This window comes from Acanthochromis polyacanthus, chromosome 5, assembly GCF_021347895.1.
Source record: "Acanthochromis polyacanthus isolate Apoly-LR-REF ecotype Palm Island chromosome 5, KAUST_Apoly_ChrSc, whole genome shotgun sequence".
Classification (NCBI taxonomy): domain Eukaryota; kingdom Metazoa; phylum Chordata; class Actinopteri; family Pomacentridae; genus Acanthochromis; species Acanthochromis polyacanthus.
Genome location: NC_067117.1, coordinates 18,335,736 through 18,358,208, shown reverse-complemented (window position 1 = coordinate 18,358,208; position 22,473 = coordinate 18,335,736). Strand labels below are relative to the sequence as shown.

Below are 22,473 nucleotides of genomic sequence, written 5' to 3'. Positions count from 1 at the left end.
ACATAGACTCGTGGAAAAGTGCCAAGCAATAAAGTTAAAGAGAAAAAACACTAAGAACAAGAACAAGTCCTAAGAGTTGATATTTCCATCGTACTTAAGAGACGTTTGAAGGTGGGCAGCTTCAGACTCTGCTGTAGTGAGTTCCAGGTTGAGGGAGCAGAGTAAGAAAAAGCTATGTAGCCGACCTCTGTGTGGACTGAGGAGACAGTGAATGCAATTAAGTCCTGGGAACTAGACCATGGCTGAACTGTTGACGTAATATGTAGGAGGATAAATATGTGGACAGCAGACCAAGGATGGATATGTAAATGAATTGTTACAAATGGGGAAGTCTGCATATGGACAGTGGTGACCAGTTAACCAAGGAGTACAAAGTGCAGTGGTGTGTAAGAGGTTTACAGCCTGTTATAAATCTAAGAGCTCCGTAATCAACAGCATCCAGCAGTTTGAGAGGGTGGGTCGAGGCATTCATGTAAACAATATCTCCGTAATCAAGTACAAGCAAGAAGGTGGCAGCGACAAGCCGCTTCCTGGGATTAAATGAAAAAATGGGATTTGTTCCTGAAAAAGAAACCACAATTTTCATTTCAATTCGAGATTTTCAATGTGGGTTTTAAAACAGAGGCTTTCATCAACTGTGGTGCTGAGGTATTTGTAAGAGGTCACCAGGGAGAACTTCTGGCGCCTTCTTTTTACCAAAAAACAACCTACCTCTTGTTCTGTCAGCATTTAACAGTAGTCTAAGGTGTAATGTGACTGAATCATGTCAAATGGTGACTGAAGATATTCAAATATAAGGGCAACAATGTTCACACAACGATAAATGATAGTGTCATCCGCATAAAGATGAACAACTGTGTTCATGCTTTGACCCACATTGTTGACATAAATAGTAAAAAGAGTGGGTCCTAAGACAGAACCTTGTGGCACACCTTTTATAACATCAAGAAAGCTGGAGAAGAGCTCAATGAGCTGCGCACTTTGCTTACAATTGGTGAGATAATTTGAGAACTAGCCAACAGCTTGGTTTGATAGGCCTATATCTGACAGCCATAAAATATCACGGTCAACAGTATCAAATGCCTTTTCGCTGAACATTTTATGTTTGTAAAGCTATCTGGTGGGAAAAATACAGTGTTTGAGCTGAAAGTAACATTTATTGTACAGCGAAAAAAGATGTCAGGTAGAATTTGTTTCCACCTCATACTTGTTTAGGACAGTACACATCTGTATCTACTCATTAAATCTATGTATACTCTCTAATACCGGATCACTGGGTTTTACATGACTGTTGACACTCTTAGGTATTGCAGTTGCACAAACACAATTAGAAGAGTGTTGCATTCCTTCCTTATGCTCACTCTCTGTCTAGCATTTCACAGACCTTGGCATGCTTGTACAAACTTCCTGGTATCGTCTCACAGCATGCAAGTGAAGAACAAACAGTTATCTTGCTTCAACTCCCCGCGGTTACTGTATGTTGCTTCGTTAGTGTTCATTCTGAGCAGCAGCCAGCAGAGTGCAGCACCACACACTAAATCACAAGATGCCACCCATACACAGCTTCCACAGCAACTCCATGCCAGTGCACAGGAGAGTTTTTGATTTTAAGGGGGCAAAAAGAAGAACAAAGCAAGTCATGACCCTCGTCTATGTGAAGTCTGCAAGTTTCACTTCCACTGTAGAATCTCTGCTTGCGGGGTCGGAGGTGTTAAAAAACATCTTTTTTGTTTTCCAGCTTTTCCTGTCTGCTCTGTTGTGATCGCAGAGGCTGCAGCTCTCGGACTGCTGATCACACCGACTCGTGAAAGCACCTGACTGTAGATTTTCACCTCTCTGAGAAAGGTGGAAAGTCAAGGGAGAACATAAATGTGTGAGAAATTCTTGCTGACAGTCTTGACACAACACATACACTTGACAGCTTCTTCTCAGAACAACCAATATTAAGCTGCATAAATATGTTTGCCTTGTATTTATCTGAAAGTATTATACAGCCACTGGATTATTTGTGCTTTACTTCAAGTTGTGTGCACAGGAACGTCTGAAGATCGGTGCAGCAGTTTAGCAGTCAGTTCCAACTCAGCACTTACTTTATGAGACATAATGAAGGAAATATGGAAGTGAAAAACTTGTGGGAGGTGCTCCAAAAGCAAAAAGCTTTGTGGGGTGATAGGAAGAAATGATCTTTGGCCTTGAATCAATTTTTTTCTATTCATAATGTGACATTTTGTTCACCTTTAAGAATAACAAGAAGCTTCTTTTTTTTAAAAAAAACTTTGAACATATACAAGCAAAGCTCATTAATGGTAAACAAAAACTGGATAAAGCTGCACAACATTAAATTCCCTGACAAAGCTTAAAGTGCGACTGCCAAATTAAAATGCAATTAGATTCTAGTTCACTGCATGTCAGACACTCTAATTATCACTGATTAGGATGCCTCTTCCTAACCTGTTAGTTTCTTTACATAATTGCTTCTCATCAGTTTACACCAGTTTTAAAATGCAAGTTATACTTTGCTTAAACTGCGCTCTAGAGCAAAACACACAAAGATTCTTCATAATTTGGATTTTACAGGATGAGCATCACACGATTTCCCTTTTCTCTCCATCTTATTCTTATGTTTTGCTTACTAAAGAAATCTTTGCTTGTATTAGAGCACTTGTTTCTTTACTGTTTCAAAGTGAATAAGATAACTGCAGTTTTGCTTTTACAGTATACTGACTTGGTCTGGAATAATACAGAAAGAACTACTAATATTAACAATCCAGCATGTAATTCAGTGCAGCTCAGCAGAAAATAGCGAGTCACAATGATGATATCTGTGCAAAACATCTTTTCACTTCAAGGTTTCAACATTTTTGCCTTCAAATAGTTTTACTGTGAAACTGCCAGACAAGTTGTATTAAAAATAAAATCTCCTAGATATCAGTTTACGAAATCTAACCAAAACATTTTATATTTGACACCTGACCTGTGTATCCGTATCATACAGTCTCATATATGTTGTAACAATAATAATAATAAAAATAATATTATTTTTTAACAATTGACTTTGACTTTATATATTTTGTCAGTTTCGAGATATGTGGTGAAAACATGGAAAATGTATTACTTTACATGCTACCACAGAAATACAAAACTGTAAATAACATCCACATCAATATTCAATATTTTTGCATAGTAGTTTGTTCTTTTATATCTATTTTTACTGCATTTAAATTAGCAAAAAATACTGTATTACAAATAATTATCATTATTTGAAAGAAAATTTTTGTATATTAATGATTGTAAATTGGTAAATAATTTTTTAAATCTCATTTTAATTATTTTTTCTTTACCTGTTTTGTTAAATTAAAGAACACAGAAAAACAATGCTGATTTGCATCTTGACTTAGACTTGGAGTATTTTTACAATTACTATTTTATTCTTTTACACTAAATAACTGTACAATTGCACAGTTTTACTGAATGTAAACCTGCTTTAAAAAGCCTTCTTTTCAGTTAGTTGCCATATCTTTACTGTATTTCACTTTTTTCAAGTTTTTTTTCCCCCAATTTTCACCCTTGCTGCCAGATTTTCTTCACTTTTTTTACAGAAATATTTTTTACAGTGTATGATAGACTTTGTGAAGCCTGGTGGGATTTCTGACTGCATGATTAAACCTGACTTCATTTTCCTGTATGAGTGAGTGAATTTCACTGAGTGAGTAGGCGACAGTCAAACAGAAAAGGCTGCCCTGACATTCGAAAAATGACTAATGACACTGCATTGTTAGATCCTGTGAGGAACTTTTTGAAATTCAGAACTGCTTGATAACAACTCTCATCAAATTCTTTGTAGCCAGCGCCCGTGATGAAAGCAGCTTCATTTTCTTCATCTTGTGTTTGATCTCAGTGTTTTTTTGACAGCACATCAGATATCACCAAAACATTACAACAATTTACACTCCAGCGGACATAAAGAATCAACTTTCTGTCTTTGCCTTCATGTATTGACCCATTTATTCACATACTCCTTTATAGTTAGATCTGAACAAAATAGCTCACCATAATCCATAATCCTCCCACACTTGATTTCTGATTAACAGCATCTACATGTACAATATCTAAGCTATAGATTTTCTTCTGATATTGTTAATGTACATTTGAGAATATTGCACAAATCATGTTTAATTGGTCACACTGGTTCAGTAGTAAGTAAACATAGTTAAATTTAAAGCCACTATGTATAGAATTTAAAAATAAGTAAGCAGCAGAAAATAACAAGTTAGGCCACAATAATGCCACTCGTTTGTTCATATGAAATAGGGGAAGTTTGGTGACTGATTGCAAGGCCAGTGGGTTTACCGTTTAGGAGTGAACTAACTCACTAACTGTCCTGTCAGAGTTAACACCTCCTGAATTTTCTTTCATTTACTTCCAGACTGTTCGCTTTTTTCACATCATTTTATTCCAAAAATGGTTATTCATTGAGCTCACAGGCTTTCAAACAGTAAGCTAACAATCTCATTTAAAAAAAAAAAAAAAAGCTTCAGAAGAAAGCCTTCACACATTTTCTTAAAAAGATCTATTTGTACTTTTGACTCTCATGACAGTCAGGAAACCACTGATCTGGTTTGGCTTTCAAGTGAAAGTGAACACAACGAATAAGCTACAACTGTTTCCTCTATTTCACAGTCTCCGGCTCATGTAGGTCCATTATGCAAACCCATGGCTCAAGTTTTCCAAAATGTAACTTGACACGGAAAGTTTTGATGGATCTTCTGAATTCCATTGGAATTAAATTGTACACATAGTGGCTTTCAAAGCATTTCACATGGACAGAGAGTAAGAAAACAGTCACATGGAAACAACATTAGAGCAGCAGCATCGGATATACAGTGAGTACACTTGTCTGACGAAGATGTGTGTGCATGTGTGTGCGTGTGTGTGTGTGTGTGTGTGTGTTGTGTGTGTGTGTGTGTGTGTGTGTGTGTGTGTGTGTGTGTGTGTGTGTGTGTGTGTGTGTGTGTGTGTGTGTGTGTGTGTGTGTATGAGCCACATCAGCCTCATCCTCTGGTTACTTCACCCCTCAGCTCCTTCATAACTTCCTCTCTTATTCACACATGTAGCTGGTCTCTGACAGTAATCAATGACTAATGTGCGCACAAAAGAAAAAGAAAAGGTCTCTCACCACCAATGGCCTCGATACAGAGAAGCGTGTCGAGAAAGTAAAACGGGAGAGGAAGATCCATCTCCAAAAAAGCACAAGTTTCACATTTTTGCTTGCATTTCTGTCTCCACACTCAACTGTAAGAGGACATGTCAGATATGAGATCAATTTTAGACAGTATCTCCCATTAACATTTACACAGATATTAGTTACATACATAGTATTGGTGTCAGCAGTCCCATCTCAACAAGTACTATCATATCAAATATCACTTAGTTTAAAGGCCAACACTTCAAGTCAGCCTTGTAACAAAATTGAGAAGATGTGATGATGCTACACTTGCCATTCTGTCTTGCAAAGAATCAGGAATAAAAGTTAGAAAAGGTAAAAAATAAAAATAAAAAAAAAACGCCTGGAAGAAAAGAAACCAGTGATGCATGTGCAGTGGAGGCATACTATAAGGGTAAAACAATAAGATCAAATGGAGCTTAGTAGATGGAGGAGCTCCAGCATGCCTTAGATTCACAGTTCTTCGTTCAAAAGAAATACTGATGTGGCTACAGTTATATGGTTCCTATAGCTGGATCAGTGGTTTTTATCCATTGTACATATTCACAAATATTTCATGAGAAGCATCAAGTAATTTTACTGCTTTTTTCAGCTACGACTATTAGCTAGTATTAGTTATTGTGTCAGTCAAATGGTCTCAGTAATGTTAAAAGCACAGCCTTCACATGTGGTGACGCTCAACACATCTGCAAAGCCCGTAACTTTGCCGTTAGTCAACCAGAATTTCACCAGAAATCCTCGATTCCATTCGTACATTTTCTCCTCCATGCAGCCAGAATACATTCCATATCCAGGTTCTTTGCATCAAGAGGGTTTCACAAATTTCCAGTTTTCTCATCATGGATTTACCAGATTCCAGCTGTTAACGCAATGCTGCAGTTTGCCTCAGTTCCTCAGTTTTCTGTCCATAAGGCCACAGAAAGAAGTATGTTGATGTAGCACATAACAGGATAAACATTTGAGATCATTCACATAAAAAAGGCAATAAGTTTTAATTCAGGTCAAACAGTACCGCAGACACTATGATTGTACCACATGTGCTACAAATATACACGTACTGATTCAAGTCCAACAGGTCGGTGTTGAAACTGATAAGAAGCCCCTTTTCCCATATGACATCATCATCATTTTGTCAGTCACTGGAGAGATCAGTCTCATCTGAATCCGTCTGATTTAGAATCTCCATGCTGATTTGTAATCCGGTCCTCTGAGAGCATGTTGGATGAAGGGAATCATTCCTTTGATGCCATTAAGGCCATTTTGACCAGTAAATTTTCAAGCATTATAAAAATGTCTTCTTCTTTTAGTGAGCAATTGTAGTAAAACTTGACAGTTACACAGCAAATCCAATTAGTTGCCAAAGGTCACACATCATCATCGTCATCTTCATTCTGCCTGAGCCTCCTCTCATGACTCTGTCCTCTCTGGCTGCCTCTCTGGGGAAGGCGACCAACTGGATCCCGACAAAGCACATACTGTTTCCAGATTTTCCGGAAAGCTGTGCGGAATTTCTTGATACGGAAAGCATAGACGATTGGGTTGACCGCCGAGTTGCCGTGGGTGAGGATGATAGCGATGTAAATGAGGAACATTGGCTTGTTGCAGTCCGGGCAGAAGAGAGTGATGCAGTTGAGGATGTGGAGAGGAAGCCAGCTGACTGCGAAGAGGAAGAGAACGAGAGCGAGCGACTTGGCCAACTTGAGCTCCTTCCCAAAGTAACGGCTCGGGTCAGTGTGGCTGGCTGTCACCTACAGACAGATAAAGACGATGATACAAATTAAGCTCTACACACTGTTGGTTAATGATTTTTATTGCTTTCTACTGTACAAACCTAAATGTGAGTAAAAAACTCACCTTCTTGTTGAGCTGCTTGTGGATCATATAGAAAATCTCGGCATAGATGGCCAGCATGAGCAGCAGAGGAGGCAGCACCCAGCCGAAGAAGTTGAAGTAGACCATGTAGTCCATGCTGATGACCGTCTCAAACTCACATGTCACCACGGGGTTATCTGTGACCTGGGAGCTGTTGTCCTGGAGACGCTGCAGGTTGTTCCAGCCCAACATGGGCGTGAGGCCCACAATTATGGACACCAGCCAACACAACAGCACAGCCGTGCCGGCTCGCCGAGGGGTCACCACCCGCTTGTAACTATGGCAACAAGGGAGAAGAACATGATGCACTGAGAGAAAAATCCCTTTGGACAGATACAGCACGACTGTGGGTGTGCTGTTCACTTTCCATAACACATGTTTTACAATCCAATTTCAAACTGCAAGTGTTTTACAAACAATTAGGCGTTTTACGTTTTAATTTTTATAGTCAAGCAATTTCTCCAAAATGTGAAATCTTGTTTTATGTACAGCAGCCAAGACACTCCAAAACATGTAAGACACTCCAAAACATGTACTACAAAAACTCCCTTTGTGAATTGTATAAGTTTTTTTTTTTTTTTTTAACTGGTTCTTGGGGTGATGGTTTAACTTATAAAGCAGAATTGTATAATTTCTGTTAAAATATCCACTGCACTGTTCCCCAGTAACAAAGTATGTTTATTCAAGTAATTAATAATAATTCTAAGTACTTGAGTATTTCCCTTTAAACTGCCAGATTTTTTCACATTTTAGAGGGAAGTACTGTACTTTCTATTCTATTACATTTATTTGACATCTAATGATATCATATATAAAAATATAGCAGTCAGAGAAACCAAACCAGTACTTTCATTTGAATGCTTTAACTGTATTTTTCCGCTAATATTTATGTACTTATACTTAAGTGGGTGTTTTATGCAGGAATTTTACTGTAATTGAGTACTTTTACATTGCTGTAGTGGTACTTTTACTGACAAATTTGAATACTTCTTCCACTGCTGTTCCCACAAGGGACATCTGGGTAATAACTAAAAAACGATGAAGCAGGGTGTGCCGCAAAGGTGTATACCAATCATGACTCAGCATATTGACTCAGAAATGTCTGTTACAGAGAAAGATGTGGCTGAAGTTAGACCAGACTGTGCAGCTCTGCACTGAGCAGTGGTGTGACTTTTGTTGATGAATTCATCTTTTCAAGGGCAGAATGTGTTATCTCCTTTTTCCAAGATTACAGTCTTGCTTGAAAGTTGATAGGACTGAATTATATTATACCTTTGGGTTACTTTGTACTGTTATTCTCCTTTTTAAAAAATCTTTTTTATCTCTGTGTTTCTTGGCAGTCAGAGTGTCTCGGTTCAGTCTTTTTTATTTTATTTTTAATCTGGAAATCATTTCTAGGAAAAACATTATGTGTAGCCAAAACAAGAAAAGCATTTCTGCTGAGAAGTGAAAACTGTGGGAGTTCTGGGTTGTCATAACTGTTGGAGATTCATTGGTATCCTAACAGGACATTATCCGTCCTGTCTCTCCCACACAACAGTCTGCTAGTGGACAGGTCTATGAATTAGTCATTGGGAAATGGACGTGCAGGATTCCTGTGGTCGTCTCTTTATTTTTTTTATTCCAGCCCTTTTTCTAAACAGTAGGAACTGACTCAATCTGATGAAAGGGATGAGCAAATAATGTGAGATGCTTTCAAACCTCGTGTGATGCACATTTTTCTCTCCTCATCACGACCACTTTCTGACTAAGTTCACTCTAAGACACACTGAGATATGTAATATTGCCTCTCTTTCTCCCTCTTATCCTCGCTCTCCTTGCCTCAACCACTCTGCCATGTAAAGTGCACACACACTCAGAGGTCAGCCAGGGTGAGGTAGACACAATGCAAGACAAATGAATCAAAGGATGGATAAAGAAACCATGTCTGGAGCAGGTCTTCCCACATGTGACGTCAAGTTTTTTGTTGGTCTTTTTTGCTTTCTTTTTTTTTTTATCTCTATCTGTGTACTGGACTGTTCTTACAGGTGCTTGTAAACCCTGGCTATCTGTCCACACACAGATGAGCTGTTCATCTGCCAAAAAATTGCTTTCTGGATTTGATTGCAGTCCGTCTAGCTCCACTTTCCCTCTAGGGGTTTCAATCCTCATCTGCCACCTGCAAATCGTGGCCTCCAGCTAAGCGCAACGGCGGCACACGGGACAAATCTCAGACCGTCCTTATCATAACAATGTATTCCAAATACCTCAGCTATAAAAAGCAATCAGTGCTTGTTAAACTGTGTCCCTCCAGAGTACCAAGGGTGGTTCAGGGAGGAGGACTCAATTTCTGCCTCGCATTATCACTTTACCACGAGACAATAACGTACAATTTGCTGCTGTTTGAAGACTGGACTCTTTCAGATTGAAGTCACAAGCACAAATTGATCCTCTGTGAGGCGGATGTGAAATTTCTCGAAGGTGTAACTTCGTAAAATGTGTTGCTATTTTGCTTGGTTTTGTTTGTTGTCTAAGGATAACATTGAATGACTGTTCCAAGCCTGATTTAAAGTGGTAAGTTTACAAGAAAATCAATTAAAAAGAAAAAATCTTTTGCATGATGTATAAGGTTTATTGTATATTTGGTTTCACAATTAGGCGAGTTCTTGAAAACCTTACTGTTGACTGCTATTTGTTGTCTGTACTTGTATCTGTTATGATGAATAAGGCAGAGATGTGGTTCAGAACACCGATAAATAACACACTTACTGTATAGTATTCATAAAATACACAGTGTTCCCTGGGTAATGTCACTGCAACCTACGTTATTACAACCCAGTCTCACATCAAATTGTGACATAGTCACGTTTGTCCACAATGCAAAACGTTACAATCTCACAATTTGGCCCTGAAAATTGTGAGATGCTCACGTTTTTTCCCCCAATTCTTTTGTACTGGTCTGACGAAGGGTCACGTGACTGCTTGCTGCAGGCTTCTCAAAATGAAAACATGGCGGCTATTCCTTTTATTTTCCGTGGAAAATGCATTATTTTAAGATAGTTTGGACAGAAATAAACATTTTGATGACATTTTTAGTGAGAAATATATATAACACTTTCACATTATCCATTCAGTTATTGGAAATGATCTGTGGTTTGGTTTGTTTTTACGCTGAATTTCACTTCACGGCATTAAATTGTGACAGTGTCACATTTTGTACGTTATGTTGGTTGATTAGGACGCTGCCAAAAACGAAAACAAGCGGTGTGTTTATTTTTGTATTGTTGCATTGTGTAATTTTTTGAGTTGTTAAATCATTTTTGTAACTCTTGGTGATTACTGCTAGTTACTGAGATGTCTTCCACGGCCTTTCATTAGTTGACGCGCTTCGCTCCCTTGTTAACAAGTTGCATTTCAATGATCCACAAGTCGCTCGTTGTCAATGCAAACAACCGTATTTATTTCCATGAACGTGCTTTTGTTCATTTGTTGAGCTCATCCATACACCAGTCAGCGCACAGCGATCTAAAAACTTTATTCCTGCCCACAACAAGATCCCCCTGTCTTTCTTTAGCCCGTGGAAGCGTCCATAGCAACCACCATAGCAACGGTGGGAAACGTAACAATTCCACTCCGAGACGTGAAAGATTCATCGTAATAACAAACCAGAGATCATACACAAGAACTGAACGAATATTGTGAAATTAAAATGTATATTTTTTGGTGTCGCTGTAATGCCTGAGGCTTTGCTGCTGTCCGCTTTCTGACCGTGGTCGGCAAAACACGGGAGAACGACGTGCAGAACCTGCTGCACCTTTCTTCTTCGGTGGTGTCTGTGTAAAACAATGTCCAACATGCAAACAGCACACCTAGCGCCATGAAGCACAAAATGCAGGTGTAAATCAATGACATCTTACAATTACAATGTCCTGTCTTTTAACTAATAAAGACACATATATAAAGAACTTTACATCAGTTTGTTTGTTTGTTTTATTAAGATCCCCTATCAGCTTTTGCAAAGCAGCAGCTATTCTTCCTGGAGTCTTCATAATTTCATTTGTGACAACACCAAAAAGCAACATGTACACAAAATACATACAAATCAAATTACAAAATACATAAACAATGCATACAAAATACACGTATACAATACAAATAACATACATATACAAAACCTTTACTAACCAAAAGCATACAACACATAATACTCCCACCTTGAATTCTAAAAATAAAATGTTCTTCTTCAAAGATACCATGACCTAACAGTAATAATTAAAGAATAATCTACCTCAGAAACCAACCATAACATAAATCACATAAACAGTGACATTACAGTCACTACATTTAAGTTTAAGATTTTATGAATTATTGTATTTTACAAATTTCTATTCCCAAGCAACCCACTAAATTAATAACTAAAATTTTGTGCTACATAATGCTCTTTTAGTTTAATTTTAAAGTTTTCAATATTCCCCGTTTTTGAGAAAATCCGGATGTTATCGCTCGCTCCCGACAAAAGCATCATTTTTTTAAAAATATTTTGGATTTCGATTAATTAGACAATGAACAAATTGACGTAATTTCCTGGTGGGTGTGTTTATGCAGCCTATTAAACACTTTTTTCCCCATGAAATAAAGTACAATCCATACATCATGGTCCGGTGTTCATTGTTTGTTTTGTTCACTGACATAGTGCAATAAAGTTTTGTTTTTTAAACCATCCAGTACCGTAATGAATATTGAATGAGTATGGCATCTCGTTTACATCTCTAATTAAGGAGCAAGAAATTTACTGACGTTGATTTATGATTCAAGACAAGCAGAGGACACACTGTGTGCCCCTTTAATGTCCAAAAGGCCAATTAAGGTCAAAATCTCACAGATTCTTTGACCGATTTGGACCAACCTGCACATGTTTGATATTAGGTCCTAAAGCAATACTGGTGTACGTTTTCAGACCACCAGGACCTACAACGGCAAAATAGGAGCAAAGAAGACACTGGAACAGGGGCCTTTGTTAAAATGAATGAGAAACAGTGTGAGAACATCAATCAAAGTGCACCAAAGTGCATAAAGTCATAGAACAGGGTGTGCTGAATGCTCTGGGAGCAAGTCTGCAGTGAAAACACCTTTTATGGGGTCAAGGGTCACTAAATCTGAAGACTTCAAATGAAGGAGACATTTTGTGCAACATATTAAGTGTCATAAAAGTCATTCCCAGTGGAATTCAAGTCTGATATTGTGTGGGACTATTCAGAGCAGTCACATGAAGCACTGTATCTGTTTTCAAGGGTCTAGTCCCACGGGAACCTGCTTTTTTCAGCAGTGAGGCCTGCTAGTAGTGATGAAGCCTGAGGCCTTCAAACATGTAAAAATCATTCCTGCTCGGTCATTTTTGGGTCTAGTGACACCAAATCGGACACACTCCTACTAGACCACCTCCTGACCTTGCATATTTTTTTTCAGAGAGTTAGCTCAAAAGGGGCCCGAGCACGGCCCTGTTTCTGACTCTACGGTTAACCCTTTCATGTCCAAATGCTTCAAAACGAGCTAAAAAGGTCAAAATCTCACACATTCCTTAATCAATTTGGACCAAACTGCACAGGTTCTATATATAGAGGCTAATGTGAACGCTCATGCACGTTTCAGACCTCCAGGGGCCCTGAAGAAGGAATGAGGGCCAAAAAAAACCAAAGTGCATTTTTTCAGTTCTCTATACTTCTATCCATGGTTGTGCTGTTTTCATGGAGGCACACAACTTTATATTGCAGTAAAAACAATGAGCCCAGGGTGAGTTAAAATATGACTGGAGCAACTAGAAACTACTTCAGAGAGTTAATGACACACCAGCATAGCAACACAACTACAGCAACAACAAATACCACAACATCTACAGAGAAAAATATCATTATTACTCTCCTCATTATTACGAAATATACAGACTCTTTATATATGAGGAACCATAAACACGCTAAAGACACAATAAAGTAGCCAAAAAAAGGTAATGAATAAAGTTTCACACAAACAGACATAAGTTTTGTGTGTGTGGGCAAAGTGTTCTTTTCAGAGTCAGTCAGTGCAGTACAGTGAGGTGCACCAAAGAAAATTAATGATAAAATGATGACTAAATGCTGAGATGTTATGATGAATAAAACAAAGATTTTTCAGTGATGGAATATTCTTTTCCACTTGTACAATGACTACAAGGAAATCGTGCTGCAACCAAACAGCAAACTCTTTGAATGAACAATAAAGGCAACATGGAAATGCAGAAAATTACAGTTTGTCAAACGTCTGCTTGAAGCTGCTTCAAAAACGAGTTAATCTCTATGGATCCCTGCTTTAAAATGTCCAAGTTTACAGCAGTCTTTTTTGCTCCTATTTTGCCGTTGTAGGTCCTGGTGGTCTGAAAACGTACACCAGTATTTCTTTAGGACCCAATATCAAGCATGTGCAGGCTGGTCCAAATCGGTCAAAGAATCTGTGAGATTTTGACCTTAATTGGCCTTTTGGACATTAAAGGGACACACTTCCAAACTTCAACATGGTACCATCTGGCCCCCTGTTGACCTAGGAAGCTGATATTGTGTATACAGACTCACAGGGGGCCCTAGTACTTGTGGTTAAAATTTCGTCCCGTTCGGGTAAAAAATGAGGGTGAGGGTCTAATTCCACTTGCAGAAGGCTCTCAGGGTCAATAAGTCTAACAAGACCTGATTTTCCAACATGAACACTTGGTCAGATTTTTCTATTGGGACCCTGGGGCTGATCTTTTAGTATGTTATACTAGGCTATATTTGGAGCTGAACTGTGCTGGTTTGGTGTCTCTGTGACCTTCCTGTGACCCCTGGCGCAGGGTCAAAATGTCACATTTTTGGACTATGAAGCCCCACAAATCGGTAATTTTTGCATCAAATGAGCTGAAACTTTTAGGGGTGATTTAGGTGACCTTGGTGAACAATTGATTTGAAGCACAAGTCTCTAGGTCGTTCCTGGAGCTACTTCCGGTTTGGGAGGGGCTAGGAAAACAGTTCCAGTGGATTTAGATTTTAGATGTTTCAGAGGTACCAGATCCCAGGTTTCAGCTCTCTGAGTGTTACAGAAGAGAAATGAGAGCAAAAGAGGGACAACTATTGAAAAACGTGTTTTTTTGGCCCTCATTCCTTCTTCAGGGCCCCTGGAGGTCTGAAAAGGTCCATGAGCGTTCACATTAGCCTCTATATGTAGAACCTGTGCAGTTTGGTCCAAATTGGTTAAGGAATGTGTGAGATTTTGACCTTTTTAGCCCATTTTGAAGCATTTGGACATGAAAGGGTTAACCGTAGAGTCAGAAACAGGGCCGTGCTCGGGCCCCTTTTGAGCTAACTCTCTGAAAAAAAATATGCAAGGTCAAGGGGTGGTCTAGTAGGAGTGTGTCCGATTTGGTGTCACTAGACCCAAAAATGACCGAGCAGGAATGATTTTTACATGTTTGAAGGCCTCAGGCTTTATCACTACTAGCAGGCCTCACTGCTGAATAAAGCAGGTTCCCGTGGGACTAGACCCTTGAAAACAGATACAGTGCTTCATGTGACTGCTCTGAATAGTCCCACACAATATCAGACTTGAATTCCACTGGGAATGACTTTTATGACACTTAATATGTTGCACAAAATGTCTCCTTCATTTGAAGTCTTCAGATTTAGTGACCCTTGACCCCATAAAAGGTGTTTTCACTGCAGACTTGCTCCCAGAGCATTCAGCACACCCTGTTCTATGACTTTATGCACTTTGGTGCACTTTGATTGATGTTCTCACACTGTTTCTCATTCATTTTAACAAAGGCCCCTGTTCCAGTGTCTTCTTTGCTCCTATTTTGCCGTTGTAAGTCCTGGTGGTCTGAAAACGTACACCAGTATTGGTTTAGGACCCAATATCAAACATGTGCAGGTTGGTCCAAATTGGTCAAAGAATCTGTGAGATTTTGACCTTAATTGGCCTTTTGGACATTAAAGGGGCACACAGTGTGTCCTCTGCTTGTCTTGAATCATAAATCAACGTCAGTAAATTTCTTGCTCCTTAATTAGAGATGTAAACGAGATGCCATACTCATTCAATATTCATTACGGTACTGGATGGTTTAAAAAACAAAACTTTATTGCACTATGTCAGTGAACAAAACAAACAATGAACACCGGACCATGATGTATGGATTGTACTTTATTTCATGGGGAAAAAGTATTTAATAGGCTGCATAAACACACCCACCAGGAAATTACGTCAATTTGTTCATTGTCTAATTAATCGAAATCCAAAATATTTTTAAAAAAATGATGCTTTTGTCGGGAGCGAGTGATAACATCCGGATTTTCTCAAAAACGGGGAATATTGAAAACTTTAAAATTAAACTAAAAGAGCATTATGTAGCACAAAATTTTAGTTATTAATTTAGTGGGTTGCTTGGGAATAGAAATTTGTAAAATACAATAATTCATAAAATCTTAAACTTAAATGTAGTGACTGTAATGTCACTGTTTATGTGATTTATGTTATGGTTGGTTTCTGAGGTAGATTATTCTTTAATTATTACTGTTAGGTCATGGTATCTTTGAAGAAGAACATTTTATTTTTATAATTCAAGGTGGGAGTATTATTTGTTGTATGCTTTTGGTTAGTACAGGTTTTGTATATGTATATTATTTGTATTGTATACGTGTATTTTTGTATGCATTGTTTATGTATTTTGTAATTTGATTTGTATGTATTTTGTGTACATGTTGCTTTTTGGTGTTGTCACAAATGAAATTATGAAGACCCCAGGAAGAATAGCTGCTGCTTTGCAAAAGCTGATAGGGGATCTTAATAAAACAAACAAACAAACTGATGTAAAGTTCTTTATATATGTGTCTTTATTAGTTAAAAGACAGGACATTGTAATTGTAAGATGTCATTGATTTACACCTGCATTTTGTGCTTCATGGCGCTAGGTGTGCTGTTTGCATGTTGGACATTGTTTTACACAGACACCACCGAAGAAGAAAGGTGCAGCAGGTTCTGCACGTCGTTCTCCCGTGTTTTGCCGACCACGGTCAGAAAGCGGACAGCAGCAAAGCCTCAGGCATTACAGCGACACCAAAAAATATACATTTTAATTTCACAATATTCGTTCAGTTCTTGTGTGTGATCTCTGGTTTGTTATGACGATGAATCTTTCACGTCTCGGAGTGGAATTGTTACGTTTCCCACCGTTGCTATGGTGGTTGCTATGGACGCTTCCACGGGCTAAAGAAAGACAGGGGGATCTTGTTGTGGGCAGGAATAAAGTTTTTAGATCGCTGTGCGCTGACTGGTGTATGGATGAGCTCAACAAATGAACAAAAGCACGTTCATGGAAATAAATACGGTTGTTTGCATTGACAACGAGCGACTTGTGGATCATTGAAATGCAACTTGTTAACAAGGGAGCGAAGCGCGTCAACTAATGAAAGGCCGGGGAAGACATCTCAGTAACTAGCAGTAATCACCAAGAGTTACAAAAATGATTTAACAACTCAAAAAATTACACAATGCAACAATACAAAAATAAACACACCGCTTGTTTTCGTTTTTGGCAGCGTCCTAATCAACCAACATAACGTACAAAATGTGACACTGTCACAATTTAATGCCGTGAAGTGAAATTCAGCGTAAAAACAAACCAAACCACAGATCATTTCCAATAACTGAATGGTTAATGTGAAAGTGTTATATATATTTCTCACTAAAAATGTCATCAAAATGTTTATTTCTGTCCAAACTATCTTAAAATAATGCATTTTCCACGGAAAATAAAAGGAATAGCCGCCATGTTTTCATTTTGAGAAGCCTGCAGCAAGCAGTCACGTGACCCTTCGTCAGACCAATACAAAAGAATTGGGGGAAAAAACGTGAGCATCTCACAATTTTCAGGGCCAAATTGTGAGATTGTAACGTTTTGCATTGTGGACAAACGTGACTATGTCACAATTTGATGTGAGACTGGGTTGGTTATTACTCCTTCAGAGTCTTCTGTGTGTGTGTGCATGCGTGCATGTGAGTGTGTGCATGTGTGTGTGTGCCGAGGTTCTGGCTATACTTGTGGGGACCAAATGTCCCCACAACTATAGGAAAACCAAAAAACATGTCTTTTGTGGGGACCTCATTTGGGTCCCCACAAATGGAAACAGTGTTTTCTTGGCCATGTTGTTGTTAATAAAAAATGTAAAAGTGCAAAAACGTTTCTTTAGGTTTAGGCATTGTTTTGGTCTGGGTTAAGGTTAGGGTAAGGGTTAGTGGTTAGATATGAATGGGAGTCAATGGTAGATCCCCACAATGATAGAAAAACACAGTGTGTGTGTGTGTGTGTGTGTGTGTGTGTGTGTGTGTGTGTGTGTGTGTGTGTGTGTGTGTGTGTGTGTGTGTGTGTGTGTGTGTGTGCGGGCATGCATGCGTGTGCACGTGTGTGTGTGTTGCTGCCAGCTGGAGAAATTATGCAATCTATCAACCAGTCACCATGAGCCTATTGACCAATCATGCATTCTCTGCAAGCTTCTTCCAGGGTTATTGTCAAATGAGGCAACTTGAAGTGGAAACTCGAGTTTTCAAAAAATAAACTAATTCTGAAGGTACAGACAAGAAGAGGAATGCAGAATGATGAAAACGCACCCAGCTTACAAATCTCCTCCTCTGCACAGAAGATAAGGTGGAATGCTACAGAAAAACCTGCCTCCAAGATGAAGTAGTTTCGAATCAATTCAGTTTAGAAGAATCTTGTACATCCCAAGACAATTATAGTTTGGTATAATATAGAAATTTAACAACTACTGCTGCAATCTTGTTCTCTCTTTAAATCATAAAAATTGCACCTCTTTTCCAATGTACACCTTATATTTAGGGTGAAACAATGACTAGGAAATGTGCACCAGTGTGCCTGGTAATGAATGAATGGAAGATGAATTTTAACACCAGGTGGCTGTCAGTCTTCCAGATTTATCACTAACTAATTCCTGAAGATATTACACAGATGGTAAGCCTCATTAATGCCACACCAGAGTCTGTTCATGTACAACCAGACACCTTGACTCCACATGTCACAGTCATTTCTGGTTGTATGACTGTGACACTGGAGCGACCGTTCTGGTGCGTGTCCTTTTCCAGCGAGCGATCCAGACACAAAGGCTTCTGTACATGTGTGACAAGATATTGAAAACTAGAGGAATTCACCTTTAGGCCTACCTCATGGGGATTTTGACTCTCAGATAGCGGTCGATGGCAATGGCCAGCAGCGCCAGGATTGAACTTTGCGTCAGGACGAGCACTGTGCAGGCGACCAGCAGGCAGCTGTAGAAGTGTGTCTGGAGTCCGATGCTGATGGTGATGGCGAGCGGGATAACAAGAGCCCCGACCGCAATGTCAGCCAAGGCCAGGGAGACGATGAAACAAAACGTGGTGTCTCTCAGAGAGCGGTTAATGCGCACAGCCCAGACCACCATCACGTTCCCGATGACAGAGGACACGGCGATCACCACCTCCATCCCGATGTAGAGAGCCTTGGAGGGGGGCAGAGCCGAAGTCATGATCACGGATGCTGGATGAGTGTGAGCTGAGCGGAGAAACAGCCCGGACGCGTCGAGGGAGTTCCTTGTTTGAGTTTGTGGGTATCGATCGAGACACCCTTATTTAGGTTTCGCATGTTTTGTTTTTTTATGTCCCACCGAGGCAGAGGCAGCGTCCGTTCCTCTGGATGACTTTTAGCTGCGCTCCAGACGCGCAAGTTTCCCAGAATGAAGTGGTCCCTGCGGTCCGGCTGGCGGAGGGACAGGACGGACCCAGGATACTGAATGAGTCACAAGCAGGTTCCCAAAGAGGAGATTAGCTGTCCTGCTTCCCCCGAAGTCTGGCATGTGTCAAAGGTTGAAAAAATACACAGGATAAGTCCCGCAACAACGTCAGAAATCTGAGTCATTTGGATCATTGCGCCACCATCCACTCCATCAGGGCTTTCCTTTCATTTTGTATCAAAACATAGCTGGCTCAAGACATGAACATGTCGATTTGCCCTAAGGTATTGGCTTCTTCAGAAAAAAAAATCCAGTTCAGTCAGGTCGACAGTCATCTTCATATTGTCATTTTTACTGTAAATAACACCTCACATGTGTGTCTGGGAGTGAACACGCAGAGTCCTGCAGGAGGAGAATATTCAACGTGCATCTCATTCTAAAACCATACTTAAACCCACCTTTATGTAACAACAAACAGTTTTTGACACCAATAAACTTGCAAAAATGTACCTAGAAAGGAGAATATTGGCTACCCACCACTACATCCCTGCTGTTCCAGGTAGTCTGAGACTGTTACAGGCTGAAATGAAGAGAAGTGAGAAAAAAGTAAGTCTTTGACCCTCTGGAGAGGATTTGCACAGAAAGGAAAGGAGATGAAGACAGATGGTCACCTACTTTGTGTTGGAGAGAGACAATAAAGCGGCAGCGGCCAACTTCAGCATGGTATCAGTGGGAAACAGCTGCTGCAGGACAGATGCACCAAAAACACATCTGTATCAGTGCAAATGAGAGGCATAAACGTGCTGCATAAAAGCAGGTGTTTGCATACACACAGGAAGCATGCACACAAATCAACTGATCAACACTTTCACAACCTGTTAACAGATAAATGATCTGTCAAAGCTTCTTTCTCTCACCTTGAATACACCGAAGGTCCTTCCCCTGAGAATGATGAATGTCTGTCTCGGCACTCGATCATTCATTTATCTGCAGCTCCTCAGTTCCACCCATCTGGATCAAACCACCAGGATCGTTGACTCTGAGCCAGATTTGCTGCTATATTGACTCTTAGCCGGTGATTACAAACATCTTTGCTGATAATCGATACAAGTCATTGCAAGGCTGTAAAGAAAAGAGAAGAATGAAATAGAGCCTCTGACCTACATATATGAATGTGCAATTTTCACATTTCCACACCCAGCAGTTAAGAAACAAGAAGTCTGAGGAGCTACCTTTTCAGACAGCTTCTTGTTTTTTGTCAAATCTGAGATGAGTTCAACGGAAACCACATGCCGGCCCATTTTGCCAGCCTGTGTTTGTATTAGGCACTTCTATGGCGTATGATTTATCACAGGATTGATGTGCAGTTGAAGCACAACTCTCTTGGCTTTTGCAACAAAAAATACATTTTCTAAGTTTTTTACTGCAATCCTGCAATGTGCATTGTTTCCCTTTTGGTGCAAAGTCTTACATCTAATCTAAAGTTTGATTTATGGTGTGACTCAGAACTGTATAATAACCTGAGACAGCCCGATTAGCCCCGGCAAAACAAACAGCACAACTCTCTAATTCAACAGCAGGCTCAGTCTGTGTCAGTTCAGACTCAATTTGAAAAATATGTTGCTCCACTTTTTATTTATTTGATATTTGGGACCCAAAATTGATTTCAATAAATTATTAAGGCTGAATTTTAAGAATTCAATGTTTTCAGATTCAAGATTTTTGTATTTCATGGATGTCAGTGTAATATTTCTGGAGATACTGAACCCTTGAAATGACTTCCCAGGAATGTTTCTTTTTTCCCCCCGCAAACTTCAGTGCCTTCATTCCCCTGCATTATTCAGTCTAGGTTATTTCATAGGTCAGTGGCAGCAGCAGGTGATGAGCATCCTTCCTGTGAGAGATGGAGATGTTGCTTCACTTCACTGCCACTTTATTAGCACTGAATGCCGAGTAATTTAGCATATGGTAGTTACAACGGTGACATTAATTATAGAAGGGTGTGATGAGAAACGTGGAATGACTTTTGAAAGAATTCATGAGTTCTTTTATACACTTCAAGCATGTTGTTTGGTTGATAATAGACAAAGGTCTATCTGAAAGCAGTGAAATCATGAATACTCTAGTTTGGGATCATCACAGTGTTTTATTAATGTAATCAGGCTTATGTGACATCTAAAAAGAAAACTGAATAATTGCTGAAGATGAACTCCAAGTTTTTCCTCACTGAGGGCTCTGGCTTTTCCTATCAGTTTCTGGGTGATGTGTATCAGTGGCCACCATCACTTCTTCTGCAGTAATGAGGTTTTATTTGTCAAGAAGACTGGCTTTAAAACCTGAATGATGATGCAAACTCTGCATGTCATGTCAGGTCGTTATTCTTATTGTAAAAGCATAAACATTGTGCCTTTGTCCACTCTGATTCTAACACACATCCCACTCCTGATAGTGGATTAAAGTGTGTGTTTGTGTCGTTGGACGGAAAGTCTAGACTTACTTCACTCAGTCAATATTCCTCCAGACTTCAGAGATCTTATCTTTGCTGGAGCGACTTAATGTTTATAATACACGGCCGTGGTTTTTATGTTATTCATAGAGTGCTGACCTTCTGTAATCACTTGGAACAGAATTATGACAAATGCTCTTACTGAGCTGGCTCTGCTCAGGAATAATTCTTCATTTAATCACACAAGGTTTTATTTTATTAGAGGAGTGCATTACTGCATGGGATAAAAAATAGGAGAGAACCTCTTCGGTTGATTTAATCTTCTCTTGTGGTTACAGCCTCTTATGGTCGCTGTGGTCTATACCTACCAGCACACTGATTCAGACTTTACAGCAGAGCCAGGGATCTATAATCCCAGGAGAGCCAAACAGTGTCTGAAAGCAGTTTTAATTAAGACAGATCAAGGGGAGGATAATGTTTTACAATGGCTCACTTTAGCTGGAGGCTGTCACCACTGAGCCTATATATGACTCTGTAAGAGTTGTTCCATCTCTCATTCATAGAAGCGACTTACATTTCTGATCAAAGCTCGAGTTTTTATCAGCTCAGTTGCAGGTCATAAGTCACCAGAAAATCTAAGACACTGTATTCAGAAATGGTGAACTTGTCATTCTGTGTGTAATTACGAATGTATTCTCTTACCGTGTTATTCTTGTGCATTTTGCTCTTGAATCGTACGCATTGATGCTTTTATGTGAAATGAACTGCACTTTTGATATCACAACAAAACTTTGTTTCCTAAAGCAGACGTTTCCCCGTGTCTTTTCAGGAAAAGAGCTCCTGCAGGCCTGCTGAATGCTTCTCCGCTTGCAATAAGCTCCATTGTGTCGAATCTGTGTGGTGGCTGTTGAAGCATGATAATTTAGGGAGAGAACGTGCAGCTCCTCATCAACCCTCTCCAGGCATAAATGGAGGGAATTGTTCACTTTACTGCTGGGATGAACCTCATATTACCAGCAATTTATTTGCTGACCTGTAATATGAAAAACAGCATGAGCTCAATGCGGAATAATAAAAATTACCATCCCTGCTGCTCAGCCAATCTCATCTTATTAGGAGCTTTATTTTTTAAGATTACTTAGAGAGAACATTTCAAGCAGTGAAACACTTGGCAG

At 39.4% G+C, this 22,473-nt stretch overlaps 1 protein-coding gene across 11 annotated transcripts; it reads right to left on the bottom strand.

Annotated features, from left to right (window-relative positions):
* Window positions 1–3,987: 3,987 nt before the first annotated feature.
* LOC110961735 (adenosine receptor A1-like) lies at window positions 3,988–19,884 on the bottom strand. 11 transcript variants are annotated; one of them, XM_051948599.1, is made up of 6 exons: window positions 19,770–19,884; window positions 19,524–19,595; window positions 19,363–19,432; window positions 18,308–19,254; window positions 7,079–7,373; window positions 3,988–6,972 (listed from the first exon to the last, which is right to left on the bottom strand). In XM_051948599.1, the coding sequence occupies exons 4-6, from the start codon at window positions 18,646–18,648 to the stop codon at window positions 6,589–6,591; spliced, it is 1,020 nt and encodes a 339-aa protein (XP_051804559.1). In that variant the 5' UTR covers window positions 18,649–19,254; window positions 19,363–19,432; window positions 19,524–19,595; window positions 19,770–19,884; the 3' UTR covers window positions 3,988–6,588. The 11 variants fall into 11 exon arrangements, with proteins under 11 accessions (XP_051804559.1, XP_051804557.1, XP_051804565.1 ...); XM_051948597.1 differs by having other exon boundaries at window positions 19,390–19,432; XM_051948605.1 differs by having other exon boundaries at window positions 19,390–19,432; window positions 19,528–19,595.
* Window positions 19,885–22,473: the final 2,589 nt, after the last annotated feature.

Coding starts and splice junctions, on each gene's coding strand:
- LOC110961735 (XM_051948596.1), bottom strand. CDS start 18,648: ATGACTTCGGCTCTGCCCCCCTCCAAGGCTCTCTACATCGGGATGGAG. Junction 7,374..18,307: donor AGAGTCAAAATCCCCATGAG/GTAGGCCTAAAG, acceptor TTGTTGCCATAG/TTACAAGCGGGTGGTGACCC. Junction 6,973..7,078: donor ACAAGCAGCTCAACAAGAAG/GTGAGTTTTTTA, acceptor ATCTGTCTGTAG/GTGACAGCCAGCCACACTGA.